The 17,034-nt window shown below is 58.3% G+C and overlaps 1 protein-coding gene across 3 annotated transcripts; it reads right to left on the bottom strand.

Moving 5' to 3' along the window:
• Nucleotides 1-1,888: 1,888 nt before the first annotated feature.
• UBXN6 (UBX domain protein 6) lies at nucleotides 1,889-14,050 on the bottom strand. 3 transcript variants are annotated; one of them, XM_079115520.1, is made up of 11 exons: nucleotides 12,871-14,050; nucleotides 9,770-9,933; nucleotides 9,188-9,252; nucleotides 8,305-8,433; nucleotides 5,033-5,130; nucleotides 4,234-4,309; nucleotides 3,687-3,771; nucleotides 3,353-3,572; nucleotides 3,139-3,269; nucleotides 2,902-3,050; nucleotides 1,889-2,378 (listed from the first exon to the last, which is right to left on the bottom strand). In XM_079115520.1, exons 1-11 carry the CDS (start codon nucleotides 12,951-12,953, stop codon nucleotides 2,250-2,252), a joined length of 1,329 nt encoding a protein of 442 aa, XP_078971646.1. In that variant the 5' UTR covers nucleotides 12,954-14,050; the 3' UTR covers nucleotides 1,889-2,249. The 3 variants fall into 3 exon arrangements, with proteins under 3 accessions (XP_078971646.1, XP_078971647.1, XP_078971648.1); XM_079115521.1 differs by having other exon boundaries at nucleotides 12,822-12,959; XM_079115522.1 differs by lacking the exon at nucleotides 12,871-14,050 and adding an exon at nucleotides 12,139-12,348.
• Nucleotides 14,051-17,034: the final 2,984 nt, after the last annotated feature.

Below are 17,034 nucleotides of genomic sequence, written 5' to 3' on the forward strand. Positions count from 1 at the left end.
CTAGACCCAGAGGTTGGCCTCCTGCTGTCCCCACCCTTGGATCTAGCCATGTCCCCACTAACCCCAAGGGGAACCAACTGGCTACATGCAGAGCAGTTTGGTGACGACCAGACAGTCCACACCTGGTGACTTCATCCCCACCCTTCCACCCTGCCCTGACTCGCCTCTGCTGGCCACACCCTGGCTTCCCTCTAGGCACCCCCCGCCCTGACCCCATATGGGTGTGACTGGCAAATGGCACAGGTGCAGCGTGAGGGCCCTGACCCTAGCCTGGCCAGTAGGCTGGGCTCCTGCTGGGAAGCAGAGCCCATGTCCGCAGGGAACATGGGGCCAGAGTTGGCCTTGGTCCTCAACCCACACTGGGCAGCTGCTGTTGGCTCAGGTGTGACAAAAAGTCATGCTGGGCTCCTGGTTGAGGGAACTAGAAGGGACATAATTTTGCTAACTTTTTATGAGGGACAAAGTCGTATTAGGAGTCTTCAAGCTTCAAGTCCCACTTTTGCAGCTGGGAGTGGCCGGGTAACCAGTGCCACCTGGCTGCAGAGCCACTACTTCCCGTTGGTCACAGCACCAGGGCCCCGCACCTCGGTTCCCATTTCCTGTGACTACTATAGCACATCACCACACTTGGTGGCTCAAAACAGCAGATTCATCGTCTCAAGTGGTACAGGCCAAAGGCTGGCGTGGGCTCCTGGGTAAACCCAGGTGCGGCAGGGCTGGGTCTCCTGAGGCCCCAGGGAGTTGTCATCTCCAGTTTGTGCAGTCGCTGCAGCCCTCGGCGTCTGGCCCTTCCTCCATGTTAGGAGCCAGCAGCGCAGCATCTTCCAGTCTGACTCTCCTGTCCTCTCACGAGGACCCTGTGGTTACACAAGGCCCAGGGTAACCCAGGGTGACCCCAGCTCAGGGCCCTCCACCAATCTAGCTTGCATTCTGCCGCAAGATGTTCATGAGTCGGGGAATTTGGAGGTGGAGGTTTTGGGGAACAATGTTCTGCCAATCAGTGAGACCAGATCTGAGTGCCATAATCTGAGTATGTCCCCCTATGGCTTCTTGTGCTGGGAGCTGGGTCCTCAGTGTGGCCACATGGAGAGGGACTTTGAAGAAGTGAGGCCTCAGGAGAGACCTTGGGAAGGAATTGATCAGATTATGCCATGTACATATTTGAATGTACCACAGTGGAGTTCACCTTTATGTATATCTATAAAGCATTAATTTAAGAAAAAAACTATAAATAGAAGACCAATAGAGGAGAGGATGGGAAGAGGGGAGGGCAAGGGGAAGTGCTGGGGACTGAAGTGGACCAAGTCAGTCCTCCCTTGCATGATGTCAAAATGAGCCCCCATCTTACGTGTAACTACGATGCACTAATAAAAACAATCTTTTAAAAATGGCGGTGAGCCTCATGAGGTGTTGAAAGCCCTGGGGACCCTGCAAGCGGGGTGCCTGTGAAGGAGAAGAGCAGGCCTGGCCTTGTGTCCCCACCATGCCCCGTGCCACATGAAACAGCCCTGGCTGGCACCAGAGCCCTGCCCTTGAGTTTCCCAAACCGTGAGCCAACGACCTCCTCTTTAGACTTCACTGAGTCTCAGGTATTTCGCTGTAGCAACAAAGTGAATAGAGGAATGCACCCTCCCAGGCTGGGGGAGCCAAGAGGGGTCCAGGTCCTCAGGTACTTGACACAGGCCTTCCTGAGCAAGGCTGGCTCACTGGAGTTCTGTGGGCAGTTAGTTAGGGACTCTAGGACAACATGACATGAAAACCTGGCCTTGGGCACCTGGGGACCCCTGGCTAGCCAGCCAGCAGCTCAGAGCAAGAGCCATGCTGAGCTCTCTGTAGCAGAGGTGACCCTTACCTTGAGTCCAGTGGTTCATATTAACCACCAGGAAACTATAGTCAAATATTCTATTTATTTGGGTCCATAATTTAGAAATTACACGTCAACTGTGCTATTAGGCTACTGTCTCCTGCACTTGTCACCAGTTTAGTGCCAGATGGGGCCACCCCCGTGCACAGCACATGGGGCCTGTGCCCACACTATGCCCAGGGAGGCATATGTCTGCCTGCCCCAGGGTTCTGCAAAACGGTGGCTAGAGGCGCTGCCCCCAAGGCAGGGACAGGTGCTCCGGCCAGCTATGCGGGGCTCTGGGGTCTGGTCAGTGTTTCCAGAGGTGGCTGGGTAGCCCTGGAGTGGGATGGGGACAGGAGCGCATGAGACAGACCCATGGGCTGAGGCCAACCCTGCCTTTATTTCAGGAGAGCTTCTCCATGGCCGCCAGGAGCTCAGGTTTCAGGATGGACGAGCTGGGTTCAGCCCCCGCAGCCCTGATGTCCTCTAGCACAGCTGCATCCCACGAGAAGGTCAGGAGGGCCGAGGGCACCTGTAGTGGGGCAGTCAGATCCAGATCGTCACCTCATTCCATGTGAACGCACACCAGGGTCCCTGATAGCAAGCTGACCTGGAGATGCCCCTGCCTGGCCGAAGCCATCAGAACCAGGCAGAGTCCCAGGTTCCCACCCAGGCCTCCCGCCTCCTGCCTCCCTTCCTCCTGTCCCGCTGGCCTCCTCCCTGGTAGATCCCCACACCTTAGCTCCATCTTGGCTCTGCTCCTCAGAGGACTCACCACTCCCATTTCATGGGAAGAAAACAGGCACCAAGAAGTGAGGAACCGCTCAATGTCACAGCACCAGCCAGTGGGAAGTGGGATTCCAACACGGGAACCTGACCTGGAACCATCCCAAACCCTGCCTGCGCTGACGATGGACCACGGGGAGGGTTCAGTGACTCAGTGAGTCAGTGACAAAGTGACCGTGACACAGCAACCGCCTTCCCCCCACGTCTCCAGGTCCTCCTTGGTAAATGCTGGTGTCCTAACTCCATCACAGTGCCGACCCTGCGCTCACCAGCCCACACTCGTTCAAGGCCAGGTTCTCTTCCTCCAGCAGCTTCTGCCCTCCTGAGGCCAGCAGCTCAAAAGGCAGCCAGTCGCTCTGCAGGGCCTCCCGGACAAACTGGTAGACTGCCGACAGCCGCTCCCGGGCATAGAAGGTCCCTGCGGAGCGGCACGTCAGGTCTAGCCCCCAGGCTGCCGGGCCCACCAGCAGCACCGCTGGAAGAAGCCCAGCGCAGGCCCTGCTCACCCTGCAGGAGGCAGCCGTCGGGGAAGCGCACGCGCAGCAGCGTGTAGGTGTGCTTGCGCTGCTCCCGCTGCTCCTCCTTCTCCCGCATGGCCTTGGTCCGCAGCACACTCAGCCGCTCCACCGCGTCCGCCCTGCGCACACAGCCAGAGAGCGGGGCTCAGGCTGTGGCCGGGGCCCCGACCCAACGTGCCCCAGCCGCAGGCGTGCCTGCCACCTGAGCCTCTGCTCCCGCTTGATCTCCTCTGCTGTGAGGTTGAAGAAGTCTCCGGGAAGCTCAAACCGGGAGGCCAGGGGCGAGGGCCGGAAGACGCGGCGCTGCCGGTCCAGCTTGGCCCGCACGGGCTCTGCACCCAGCAGTTGCTCCTTGTGCCGCTCCAGGCTCTGGGGCTGCGCCAGCGCGGCCTCACTCAGCACGTAGAACTCCTCCAGGTCCTCTGTGCCACCCACACACAGATGTCACTGCAGCAGGGAGACCCAAGCCGGCCTCTCCCACCTGAGGCCCCCACCCCCCACCGGGGGCTCAGCCCAGGCCCCTCCTCTCGCCTCACCCTGATCCGCGACAGGCAGCCGCATCCTCTGGAACCCAATGGCCTCAAAAAACTCGTGAGTCCCTTCCAGGCAGTTAATGCGCTCCTGGGAGTGCGGCAGAGGTCACACGGGGCTGCCTCTGCCACAGGCCCAGTGACCCTGACGGCAACCAAACCCTGAAGCAGTGGCAGAGCTGAGCACAAACTTGCTTCCCTAAGGAGTGCCTCGGAGCTTCCCCAGTGCCTCACGGAGGACACAGCACCCCAAAAGGCCAACCACCAGGGGCTGCTGGGGCAATCCTCAGAGCAGAGGAAGACACACCTGCTGCTCCCACAGGCCAGGGTGGCCCAACCCACCAATGCTCCAGAGGAGCTTCAGTTTCTGCCTTCCCAGCGTAAGGGTCAAACTGCAGCTGGGCAGGGGTAGAGCCCCCAAGCCCTTCTTCCATGGCATGTGATTTGTCACCTCACTGCCACCTTCTGCTGGCCCAAACCCTGCACTCTTTGAGGCTGCCCCACCATGGCTGGGGCTGGGCTGGGTGGGTTGGGCAGGAGGACACAGCCTCACCTGGAACACCTTGTTCTGCAGCTTGATCTTCCGGTACTTCTCTTCCTCAGGGTGCAGGTGGATATTGTCCAGGTACCTGAGAGGAGGATGGGGGAATGGGACACAGGTCCCCTGGCTCCTCTACACTTCCCACACCAGGGGGCAACAGCTAAGAGCCACATGCAGCAACAGCAGGAACGAACGAGGGCCCAGGGGGCCCTGGGTCTGCATCTTGGAGTTGGAATTCAACTTTTTTTTTTTTTTTTTTTTTGCGGTACTGGGGATCAAACTCAGGGCCTTGTGCTTGCAAGACAAGCACTCTACCAGCTGAGCTATCTCCCCAGCCCGCATCTTGGGGTTGGAATCACAGGCACCTGTCACCGCCTGACAGCCCCAGGGCCCAGCAGAGGAGCCGTCACCGTGCTTGGCCTCTCTGTCCTGTCTGCCAAGGACAAGGATTTACACAGAGGACAGACAAAAGACAGAGCCAGAATAACCAACCACTGTGCAAAGGGACAGCAGGGCTGGCGGGTTCCCACGGGGAGACTTCCTTGGCAGCTGTGAACAGCGGGCATTTCCAGTTCCACCCAACTTGCTTGACCAGATGCTAGAATAAGCTAGGTCCCTGTACCCTTACATGCTCCTTGGATGACCCCAAAGGAAACTAGGCAGGTGAACTGAGGCCTAACCTCTTCCCGGAGGCCTCAGGCAGGCCTGGCCTCCCCTCCAGTCTCTGCTCCTTCCTGGCTCCTCAGAGTCCCCACAGAGCCCAAGGGGACAGCCCCAGTGGGAGTGGCCTTGGGCAGCTGGATGCACTCACTTGGCAATGGTGTCCACACCCAACTTCACTCTGTCCCGGTCTCTGTTGAATGTGTGGATCTTCATGATGGAGGCAGCCACAGGGTCCGTGGAGAAGTGCTGCAGGGACAAGGCATGCTGAGGCCCACTCTGGTACTGCACTGCACTGCCCGGGGACAGAGGACTGCAGCAGTGGTGCTAGTTGCTCTCTTGAGGCAGAGCAGGGGCATTTGCCATCCGACTGCACGCTCAGCAGAGACGAGGAGAAAGACCCCATGGTGACTCAGCCCTAACGCAGGCAGAGGGCAGTGGCCACCAAAGCAGGAGAGGAAACATCTGCCCTTAGATGCCATCTGTAGCCTTAGAGGTCAGTGTGGCGTAATGTGACAGATCTCCACCTCACGCCCTGGCTTGAAAACAGCAGCTCTGGCACTGGGCTCTGCGAACCCCCAGCACCACGACGCCCCAGCCCTTCTGATCCTCACCAACAGACCAAGCAATGCCAGCTCCTCCACCCAGGCCACAGGGTGGGTCTGTCACCTCCTTCTACCCCAATACCTGACAGAGCCAGGTGGCCAGATGGCTGGAGTGGGCAACTCAGCCTCCACTGCTCCCAGGGCCCACCCATGGGAGGCACAGGACCACGGGACCAGGATGGCGTGTGCGCACTCTGCACAACCACGGCACACAGCCACACGCACTGGCTCCCCTGCGGCCCACAACAGAAGTCACCGCGAACAGGAGGCCCAGATGACACAGGGGTGGAGCAGCCCAGCCCAGGGCCGCCGGCTTGCCCCAAGCTCCTGGAAGGTGGGTTTGGGCCTTGGCCTCCCAGCACCCTCCCTTGGCTCCATGGGGAGCCCGGGCAGCCACATCAGGACCACACAGAAGTCTGCTCCAAAGCGAGCCAGTTCTCCTGCCAACTCCTACTGGGACCCAGCCCATCTGCTAGTTCTGTTGCCAGGAGGCGAGGGCCGAGGAGACAGGTCTGCAGAGGCAGCGGGAGGCACAGGCGTCCCCAGACCAGGAGGGCAGAAAGGAACCCAGGTCGACAGGAGCCTGCCTTGTGGCAAAGCGAACTTGACATCAACAAGCACAGCGTCCTCACTCTTTGGGGTTCAGCAAAATGACATAGCTCTCCAGGAAAAACTGGCTCCACCCCACGTCCCTCACTGCTTCACGTTACACTAGAGCTTTAATCAGCGCAGCAAACCAAACAGGCAAGACAGCAAAAGGCAAAACAGAAAGATGCTAGAAAAACCACGAAGAACTATTTCAGGAGGGGGCTGAGAAGGGCCCTCCTAAGTATGACCCTGAGCCAGAAGAATAAAGACTGACACTTTCCATGACATAGTGATCAAGAACCTCTCCCTGGAAGTGACTATCAGCAAAATCAAAACGTAAGCAACTGAGGGAAAACGTGAGCCCACACCACGGACAAAGAGCACCTCCAAACTAACAAGAGCTGCTGCGGGAGGAAATGGGCAAAGAACACAGCCCTCCAAGAGGACAGCGGCTGCCGAGAAGCGAGGGAGGCGCTGAGGACGCCCATCCGCGGCCTCCACTCAGAGCGGAGATCAGGGAGGCAGGCGAGGGCGGGGCTCCACGCACACTGGAGGGAGCCCGCGTGCGACCACTGTCTGACTGTTCCCACGAGCAAAACTGGACGCGCCCGACTCGCTCACCGGCCGGTGAGGAAGTCCAGAAGAGCTGACCAGCGCCAGGGAGGGCAGGACGCGTGGGGTCTGAATTAGAACAAGGCACCTTCGAGCTGCACGATCATGTCAGAATGGATTGCACTGCCACGGAGAACGAGAAAGAACCAACTTTTTTTTAAAAAAATACACGGGGCTGGGGACATAGCTCAGTTGGTAGCGTGCTTGCCTTGCAAGCACAGGGCCCTGGGTTTGATCCCCAGCACGGCAAAAAAAAAAAAAAAAAAAAATGAGCACGTAGAACTTCCCTGCAGATGACTCAGGAGAGGACAGAGGGCGGACGGAGCAAGTGGGGTGCAAACGTCATTAACACCTGGCAAATGGGGGCAGCAGAGAATGCCCCCCACGTACACAAAGATGCCCACGTCCTAACCCTTGGGGCCCGTGAGGATGCACCATCACACAGCAAAGAATTAGAGCAGCAGATGGAAGGAAGATCGTCCTGGATTATCCAGGAGGGGCCCAGGTGACCAGAAGGGTCCATGGACAGGGAAAAGCAGAGCTGGCAGCCTGAGAAACACCTGCCTGGCACTGCTGGCCCAGGAGGAGGAAGGGACTGCAAGCCGAGGGCCGTGGGCACCTCCTAAGGTAGAAGAGGGGGACGCCGACTCTACCTGGAGTCAGGAGGGACCAGCCCCGCCGCACCTGAATTTCGCCCAGGGAGGCCTACGTCCACCTGGACGGACACACACACAGGACAGTGGGAACATAAAGGTGTCACTCCCACCCTGAGTGTGAGGCTCCGGAATGAGGTGTCCTCCCAGAGCTCCCTGCTAAGGCGGGAACGTTCAGAGGCAAAGCGACTGGAATGTGAGCCGTGACCTATGGGTCCATCCTAGTTTGAATGGCCTGTGTGGTGACTGTGGTCAGGGGTGGGGCTGGAGGAGGTGGTCACTGAGCGCCATCTGTCCTCTCTCTGCTTCCTGATCCCACCAGAAGCTGAGCAGCCTTCCTCTGCCACACGCGGCCACCAAGATGTTCTGCCTCATCTCAGGCCCAGAGTAACAGAGTCAGCCCTCTACAGACTGAGGCCTCCAGAACTGTGACCCTAGAAAAATTTCCCAGCTTCCAAGTTGTTCTTTCGGGCAGTTTGGCCGCAGGAACAAAACACTGAGTGAAGCGCTGGGTAAAGCGTATTCAGGTATCCTCTGTGTGACTCTGTGTGAAATTTCCAAATTAAGAGCTACAAGGAAAAGAATGGACCGAAGAAATCCTTGTGCGGGGACAGTGCCTCCAAGTCTCTCAGTTAAACACCAACGGTGCATGGCTCTTTATGTGGAGCAGAATACACGAGGAGGGGAGACAGACAGACATCCACCAGCAGCTTGTACACCTCCTGACATCTCAGAAGAGGCCCTCAGCTGCTTCCGGTGGCCGCTGGGAGTGGGGCCTGCAGGGTGGCAGCGTGCGGGTCTCCGCTCTTCTCACTTTCTTGGATTCTGTTCTGCACACAAGGTTCCCTCTTTGGAGAAGGCAGAACAGAAACAAAGCCAAGGCTAGGCCCAAGCAGAACTGGCTGCCGACTCTGAGGGACCTGTGCTGGTCTCCTTGGGTGGGACGCACAGGGGACTGCACTCACCGACAGAATAGCTTCTTTGATATGGGCGTCCCGCTGGTCCCTCCTCAGGGTGACCCCTGTGAGGGGGCAGATGAAGTACACGCCAGGCACTGCTAGGTGTGTCGAGCCTTCCTCCTTGGGCTCAGGCACCTGGTGGGGGCGAGAGCACTGTGCTCAGAGTGTGGACCACCCTGGACAGTATCGGCCAGCGTGTCCTTAGAGCCAGACACTCCTGGCCCAACCGTGCCTTCCGCTTGTTACTGTGGGCCACCCTGGCCATGCAACTGAACCCCTCCCTCCAGGTGTCCTGGTCCATACACTGCCCCTGCCTGTGCCCTCAGCATTCAACGCAGAGCAGCTCTGGCTGGGAGCAGCTGCTCCACGCCACAGGCATCCTGCCCCTACGGCCATCCCGGCCATCTCCGGCCACTCCCCAGCTGCAGGGAGGAAGCCCAGGCTGGGTGGGAGTCAGGGGGCTCAGCGCCTCGTGCTCTAGCATGGCTAGGGTGTCTTCCATTCTAAAACCACTGCCTCGTTGTCAAACTCTCCCGAGGCCTCCCAGATGCCACCCTCCCATGGAGCCCTTCAGTCCAAGGGGCACACAGGAGGGTGTGCCAGGCTGTGGGATTTGAAGAGTTCCAGCCCTGCCCCTCCTGGGGTGAGGGGCACGACTGAGGACTGCTGCCTTCACTCCTCTGAACCCAGGACAGGAGAGCCGACCCTGAGGTCCCCGACAGCATGGGCACCTGCGCCCAACCTGCCTCTGCACTTCAGGGCAGCCCAGGGATGCGGAGGACACTGCTTTTATGCCCCTGCAGCAAGTCCGCATGGCCCAGGCTCTGCACACAGCCCTCCCAGGGGTCCCAGCCGCCCCCGTGAGGGCAATGCCCCCAAAAAGCTTTACCTCCTTGGTCCCCGTGGACTCAGGACCACCACTGACGGTCGCCTCAGCTCGCAGCTCCTTCCTCACTGGAGGAACGAAACAAGCAGAGGGAGGGGGAAACGCATCGCCCTGCCCTGTCCAGAGCCTGGCCAGGTGGGGCCTACCCCGCAGGGCCTGCCTCTGAGGCGTCAGCCCCAGTCTCTCCTGCTGGGCTTGGTTCCTGTCCGCACCCCCCGCCTCCCCGTGACCACCACTTTCTCCACAGCTCAGCTGCTCTCCTTCCTCAAGGAGCGCCTCTGGCACCCATGCCCCTAACACCAGGCCTGCTGCCACCATCTTGCCTGGCATGCCCTCTGCGGATGTTCCAACCATCACTTTATTTTTAATTTTTAAATAATATTTTTTAGTTGTCAACGAACCTTTATTTTACTTATTTATACGCAGTGTGAGAGTCGAACCCAGTGCATCGCACTTGCTAGGCAAGCGCTCCACCACTGAGCCACCTCCCAGCCCCCAACTATGACTTTAAACCACTCTCTTTACTGTTTCCACCCAGAGCCAAGGGCAGAATCCCTGCCTCAGCCCAGGATGGCCACCACTCACCCTGATTCCGGATAGAGTCCTGCGATGTGGGGCCCCGGGCCCTGGGTTGCTTCTGTTCCAGCCGGGCCAGGGCAGCTGCGGCTGCCATCTGTGCCTCATCTGTGGGTCCCTGGCGGGGCTGCCTGAGGGCTGGCTGCTGGGGCTTTTCTCTGGGGGCCTTCTCCCTGGGCAGAGATGGGGGAGTGAATAGTCTCCCAGGGTGGCCAGGGAGCTGACCTGGGGAAGAATAGAAGAGTGTCTGCCTGTCCTAGCTCCTGCCACCTGTCCCATCAGACGGACATGTCCCTATGCACACAGGCTGGCACACTGCCCTCCCAGGCCCACCCGTGGTCACCAGATGGTCCTGTTAAGGGTGAAGGAGCCTTTGAAGGCAGGAGATGGCAGCTCTACTTGGTGTTCTGCCCCTCTGGCCAAGTGGTGCCCCAGTCAGGCCCCAGCATACGCACCTGTAAAATGGACCCACAGTGTCCCCCCACCGGCATAAAGCCACCCTGACAGTCCCAGAACTGAGAAGGCTGGCGGGGTCATGATCTTGCCTCCTCCCTCCTCCCCAAGCAGGGGCCTGCCATGCTGAAGCCCACATGGCTCTGCCTGTGTGCTCCTGCAGGCTCCCCAAGAGCGCTGTGGGCCCCTCCTCACAAACCCTTGGCTCAGGGCAATTGCTCCTGCCACAGCTGATCCCTTTACCCTAGTGCCACCGCTCCACTCCACGCCCGTGATGGGCAAGGGGCTCCATGACTACTCAGCACAGAGGTGCCAGTGGCAATTCCTCCACAGCCTGCCCTGCCGTGACCCTCTCACCCAACCCCAGCAGTCCCAGCTCTGTGATCTAGGTCCACAGAACCTTCTGGGAGCCTGCTTAGTGTGGGACCCTCGCTCCTCTGTTCCACTCGGATTCACAGCCCCGCCCCGCCCCGGCCCTTGGGTCTGGCCCCCGTGGGCCTGCTTCCTGCCCGCCCACCTGTCTCCATCCTCCCCACAGTGGAGGATCTCCAGATGAAGAAAGGCTGGTTCATGGAGACTCACCGACACCATCCAGTGTCTGTATCTTTCCATAAAAACAGCATCTCCCATGACGCATCAACTGGCCCAGCACGGACTCTGATTGGGCAGCCAGAGGGACCGCTCTAAACTCAAGCCTGGCTTGCCACTCCTCAAATGGACTCTCTCCCGGCTGGCAAGCCACACCCAGCATGCCTCACTTCCCTCCCCGCTGGGCTCCTTTCTATTCTTCCTGCAGGCAGCCCAGAGGATGCCCTGGGAAGTCTGTGCACTTTCTGTTTCTTTTGCCCAGAATGTTCCACCTGGGGGTGGGATAGAGACAGGCCTGTAGAGGGCAAGGGCTGCCACAGGGCCCTGTGGAGGAGGTTGAGGGCCACACACTGAGTCTCACTGAGTCCCAGTCTCAGCTCGCACCGCCTTCTCAGAGAGGCCTTCCTGGACCCCTGCCAGCCTGAGCCCGCTCATCTCTTCAGGGCCTCAGCACCACCTCCTCTCACGTCACATATCTATTGGTGCATGAACAACCCGCTGCAGGGCGAGCCCTAGAGCACCAGAGGCCAGCCTTCCCCCAAGGCCTCCAACAGCCTGGACACTGTTGTCCATGCCACTCCAGTCCCCGCTCCAGCGTGCCACGTGTCACAGATGCACAGACCTCCACACACTTTCTCTCCATCTCCCCTTGAGCCCTTCTATTTCCTCCTAAACCCCTGGTCTGAGGTAGACACAAGCCCTGATGTCCCTCCCATCACACAGCCCCACCATCTGTCACCATCTCCAGGTTGGCCACCTTCCTCCCCTCTTGGGCTCAGGAACCTGATATGTGTTGGCTATCAGGCTCTCAAGCCTGCCTTCTCCAAATCAGCACTGTACCCCTGAGATCCCAGGACACCCAATCCTAAGCAGGACATCTTAGTGCCCTCACTGTGTCCCACCCTGCCTGCCTCCCCTGCCCCTTCTTGCCTGCCTCCCAGCCTCCGCCCCTACCTTCACCCCTCCAGGGCTCCTTCCGCCATTCCCCACACCTTGCCTGAGCTCATCTGTCCCAAGTCCCCACCACCCACTCCGCCACTCCCTGCAGCAGCCTTGGTCCTTCCAGTCCCCATCTTCTTATCCACCAGCCCTCAGTCTCAGACATGGACACCTGCTGCCACACCTGTCTCCACTCCCCACCCAGGTCTCCCTGAGGAGCCTCCAGGGGGATGCACCCATCTCCCACCAGGCCTCCATCTCATCTGTCACAAAGGCTCCCACCTCCATGCTTTTCTCAGACCTTCTCTGGTCCCTCTCAGCAACCCCAAGCCACTCAGGCAACTCCCCAGACAACAGCCTCAGGCCGTCTGGCTTTCCAGATTCTCTTCAGTACTCACCCCCTCCTTCCTATCACTGCAGGGCCAGAACCAAGAAGCCCTCTTCCTGTCGATGTTTAGCTCACTAGGATACCCTGGATCCCTGCCTTACTTGCTCTCCAAGTTCAGCCCCAAATCTCAGGGCATTCCAGATTTCTCCCAAGCCTCTCCTTTATTCCTCTAAGGTCTCCAATTCATCTTCCAACACTGCAGCCTCAGACCCCCTCATCCTCCACCTGCTTGTATCCCCTTGCCTCTTGCCCCGGCCCCAGATCTGGCCCCAGATCTGGCCCCAGTCCCTGCTCTCACTCTTCACCCCAGGATTCCCCAACCCCCCATGCTCCGCCTTGCCTGTACCACCCCAAGCTCGCCCACGCCCACCCCTTGGTCCGCGCCAGACCCTTCTTGCTCTCACTCCGCGTCCCCTGCCCCGCCCCCTGCCCCGCCCCCGCCGCCGTCCCCCGCGCTCCGCCCCTTTCCCCACCCCAGACCACGTCCGGCGTGCACACCCCGCCCTCCTGCCCCGCCCCTAGGTCCCCTCCCCGCGCTCCGCCTTGGCCCCGCCCCCAGGCCCCCTCTCCCTTCTCCCACGCTCCGCCCCTCCTGGCACGCCCCCGTGCCCCCCAGGCACCGGAATTTCGCCGCCCTCCCGGCCCGGCCTCGCCCTCTCAGCCCCCGGGCCTCTGAGCTCTCAGACTCCTCACCGCCGGTCCCGCCCCCGCCGGGCTTCAGCGCCCTGCAACCGTCACGCACCCCGCGGAGTCTGTGAGTTTCTGACCGGGCCCCGCGCTCTTGAACTTGATGTCGGCCTTGATCTCCTGGAAGAACTTCTTCATGGTGGCGGCAGGCCCGGCGGCAGGGGGCCGCACGGGGCGGGGGGCGCAGGGCCCAGTCGGGGAGGAGCCGGCAGGGGCCAACAACCGGAAAGAAAATACCGCGCTGCAGGAAGTCCCGCCCTCGAGCGGCCGCCCACGTGACAATTGCCCGGGCGCACCTCTCTAGCTCTCCGCACCTCGCTGGCCCGGGCCGGCCGCTCTGCACTCCGGGACCGCGTCTCGGTGGTTCTTCCGGAATCCGTTGCCCGGCGACGGCGCGCTTCCTGCGGCGTTTTCTAAGGGGTGCGGAGAGGAGCTGGAGCTGGAGGCAGCTGGAGGCAGCGGCCGCCTGACCCCGCGGAGGATGCGCTGGCCCTGCCCCTTGCCCCTTGCCCTGCTCGAGAACCTCGCTTGGCCGCCAGCGCTTACGTAACAAAGTCTCAGTTCACGGGATGGCGTGCAGAGCCCCTCGGCCCAGCCGGCTTGGGGCCTCAGTGGCCCCCGCGCACCCGGTGTGGACGCGTGCCGGAGGACGCGACAGCTGCGGACCCTCCTGGGCGGCGGAGACGAGGGAGACGAGCTGGTGGGGGCACGTGCTGCGCTGTACAGGCCGCAAAGGACACGCCCGGAGTGACAGCTAAACAGCCCTCCACGAAGAGTCGGGGCCTGGGCGGGAAAGCGCGGCCCTCTCCAACCAAGACCCGCGTGGCCGGGAAGGGGAGCGGGGGAGAGAATGACGGGGCGGGTCACGCCGAGGCGTGGAGACGGACAGGGTGGAAGGAAGAGCCCGGCGTCTTCGGTTCCCTCTCCAGGAAGTGGGCCTCAAATTGGCACAAGACCCCCCACCCCCAAGGTGGGCTTCACGCGTGGAGGTTCTCGGTGCAGGTCGGATGGTGTAGGATTTACAGCGAGGGTGTTTTTCTAGCGTCTGCTCTGTGCCAACGATGAAGAAACACCCAGTGCCCTGCGCTCTGCAGCCAGGAGGTTTTTTCTTTGGTTTTGAGGGAGATGGAGAGAAAAGGCACAAATAAAATGGGGGGTGGGGAAAAGGTGTTGTAGGGGAGAGCAGAGGGGGCAGTCTGCAACGTCAGATAAAGAGGTCAGCAACAGTAAAAGGCTTTTTTTGAGGGGAGGGGCGTGCTAAGGAAGGAACCCAGGGTCTTGAGCATTCTAAGCACACATTATATGACTGAACAACACCACAAACCCCCAAAGGACCTTTTTGAGACCATCAGGGAAGTTTGAATATGTCTGGCCTTTAGATGACATGAAGGAGCTATTAAATTGTTTAGGTGTAATAATGGCATGGTAGTTGTATTTAAAAACAGGTATTAGTGATACACTCAAAAGTGTTTATGGGCAAAATGACATTTAAGATGTGCATTAAAAATTCTCCAGAAATGAGACAAGCATGGTGGCCACATCTGTGATCTCAGTGACTGGAAGGCTGAGTCTGGAGGATGGAGAGTTTGAAGCCTGCTGAGCCTGAGGCAGAAGGATTGCTGCTGTTGATACCCCATCTCAAAAACAACAGTGAAACCCCCAGAAAAACACACACACCCAGGCAAGAATTCCTGTGGCTACCTGTCTTTCCTTAGAGTGGAAGAGAAAAGCACCCACTCCTCAAACGCTTACTGAACGTCTCCTTTGTGTCGGGCCAGTAGACTTGCAGCAGGGCACAAGACAGACAGTCCTGCCCTCATGAGGCTCATAGTCAAATGGGGACACAGTCTTGAAAGATCTAGATGGCTTCAGACAGTGATGGTGACCTCCCTGGAGAAAAGTATAATAGGAGACAGGAATGAAGAATGGTATTTATTTTTTACTTTAGGACATGGTCTTACCTTGTGCTTAGGTTGGTCTTGAATTTCTGGGCTCAAGCAATCTTCCCTTCTCAGCCTCCCTAATAGCTTGGGATATTTGGTGTGTGCCAGCAAACCTGGCTGCGAGGTGGTTGTTTTTTTGTTTTTTTTTTTTTCTTTTTTTGGACCAGAGATGAAATGAAACCCGGGAGTTTAACCACTGAGCCACACCTCCAGCCCTTTTTTATTTTGAGACAGGGTCTTGTTAAGTTGCTTAGGGCCTTGCTAAATTGCTAAGACTGGCTTTGAACTTGTCATCTCCTGCCTAGTGTCCCAAGCTGCTGGGATCACAGATGTATACCACTGCGCCCAGCTTGGGAGACTGTCTGAAGTGGACTAAACGAGTCAGACATTTGAGACCCTTGAAGAAGATGAGTAGCCACGGGGTATATGGCAAAGGAGCATTGCAGGCAGCAGGCAGCAGGAACAAAGGCCCTGAGGGGGGAGCTCATTGCAGAACACTGTCCCTGAAACAGGGCGAGCGAAGGAGATGAGAGACGTGCCAAGAGAAGTAGGTAGGAGCTTGCCATCCCCTTGCTGGGGTATTCTGCAGACATGGACATGTGGCAGCAGCAAGGGGAAATCCTCCAGGAGGTGTATTAGTTAGCCACTGCTGCGTGACAGCTTTCCCTCAGACATGGCTAGGGAAAAGCAGATATCTCAGTTTCTGTGCATAAGGAGTCAGAAGTAGCTTGTCTGGGTGGTTTACAGACCGTGGGCCACCCAACTCCTGGGTGGTTCCTATGCGACAATAATAGTGTGTTTTGTTTTTTTTTATTTTGGTGGTGCTCTGTGACTGAGCTATATCTCCGGCCCTATTCATTTAGGCTCTGGGGACTGAATCCAAGAGTGTTTTACACTGAGGTAAAACCCCAGCCCGTTGTTTATTTTGAGACAGGGTCTCGCTGACTTGCCCAGACTGCCCTTGAACTCGCCATCCTCCTGCCTTGTAGGGTAGTCGGGATGATGGGTGTGTGCTAGTGCCCAGCCGTTTTAAGTCCCCAGCTCAGTGACCCATCAGGCAGCAGCTGACTGAAGAGCACATCCTGTCATTGCTGTCTTTTCCCTCTTTCCTAAGTACTTAATTTTGAACGCTGCCATTTGACACTGATGTAAAGGAGTGTCTGCCGGATAATTGCAAACAGGTAAAACACTGGCCCCGGCTTAACGTGCAGAGACCCACCTGTCCTCTAGAGTAAATACTCTGGACTCCAGCCTAACTTGGAGATCTGAGGCTCTGGGAATGGGGAAAGCCTCGTCCCTTGTCACCAACCACCTCACCTTCTCTGCCTCGGTTACCTGGAATTTTTAAAACTTTGAGATGGGGTCTTGCTATGTTGCCTAGGCTGGTTTCAAAGTTGCGGGGTCAAGCAATTCCCCTGCCTCAGCCTCTCCAGTAGCTGGGACTGCAGTTGTGTGGCCCTGGGTTCAGCTATTTGAAGTTCACCTCTAGGCCCTGGCCCAGGGGGTCCCCTCAGGTGAAAGATCTCATTTGTCTAACTCAGTCCTCTTCCTCCAGAAAGCCCTCCTTGATTGCCTTCATGATGATGGATAATGTCTACTCCAACCTTCTGTGTTAGCCCATGTTCTATTACTTCAGAGAAACACCAGAGGCTGGGCCCTTCATAAAGAAGAGAGGTTTATTTAACTCAATTACAGAGGCTGAAATTTCCACAAGGACTACCTTAATCTGGAGCTGGGACTGGGCTCAGTGGTAGAGTGCTCACCTAGCACATGTGAAGCACTGGGTTTGATTCCTAGTACCACATAAAAATAAGAGTACTACCTGAATGTTTTGTCAGGGCACGCCCGGTAACCTAACCACCCCCTCTAGGACCCACCTCTAAAGGTCTACCCCTCCCCTCACCATGCCAACGCCAAGGAGCCCAGGGGACACACACACCCAAGCCACAACACCTCCCGTTCTAATCACCGCTGGTGATTACTGAGTGCTCGCTGTGTGTCAGGCCCTCTGCCAAGAGCTTGACACGTTTTCTGTGCGTGTCTTGGTAGAGGCCCTATTTATAAACTGAGTGCCATTGTGACTCCCATTCTACCAACAAGAGCCAGCGTGACTGCACAGCTTCTCAGCAGCAGAACTCGGGCTTCGGTTCTGTAGTCTGTACTCTGGAACCTGGAGATGGACAAAATGAGCCTCCCGGTGTCCATGACCCAATCTGTGAATATGCTATCATGGGTGACTCAAGAGGTTTTGCAGGTGGGATAAGTGAAGGACCCTG

Source organism: Sciurus vulgaris (genome assembly GCF_902686455.1).
Source record: "Sciurus vulgaris genome assembly, chromosome: 16".
NCBI lineage: Eukaryota > Metazoa > Chordata > Mammalia > Rodentia > Sciuridae > Sciurus > Sciurus vulgaris.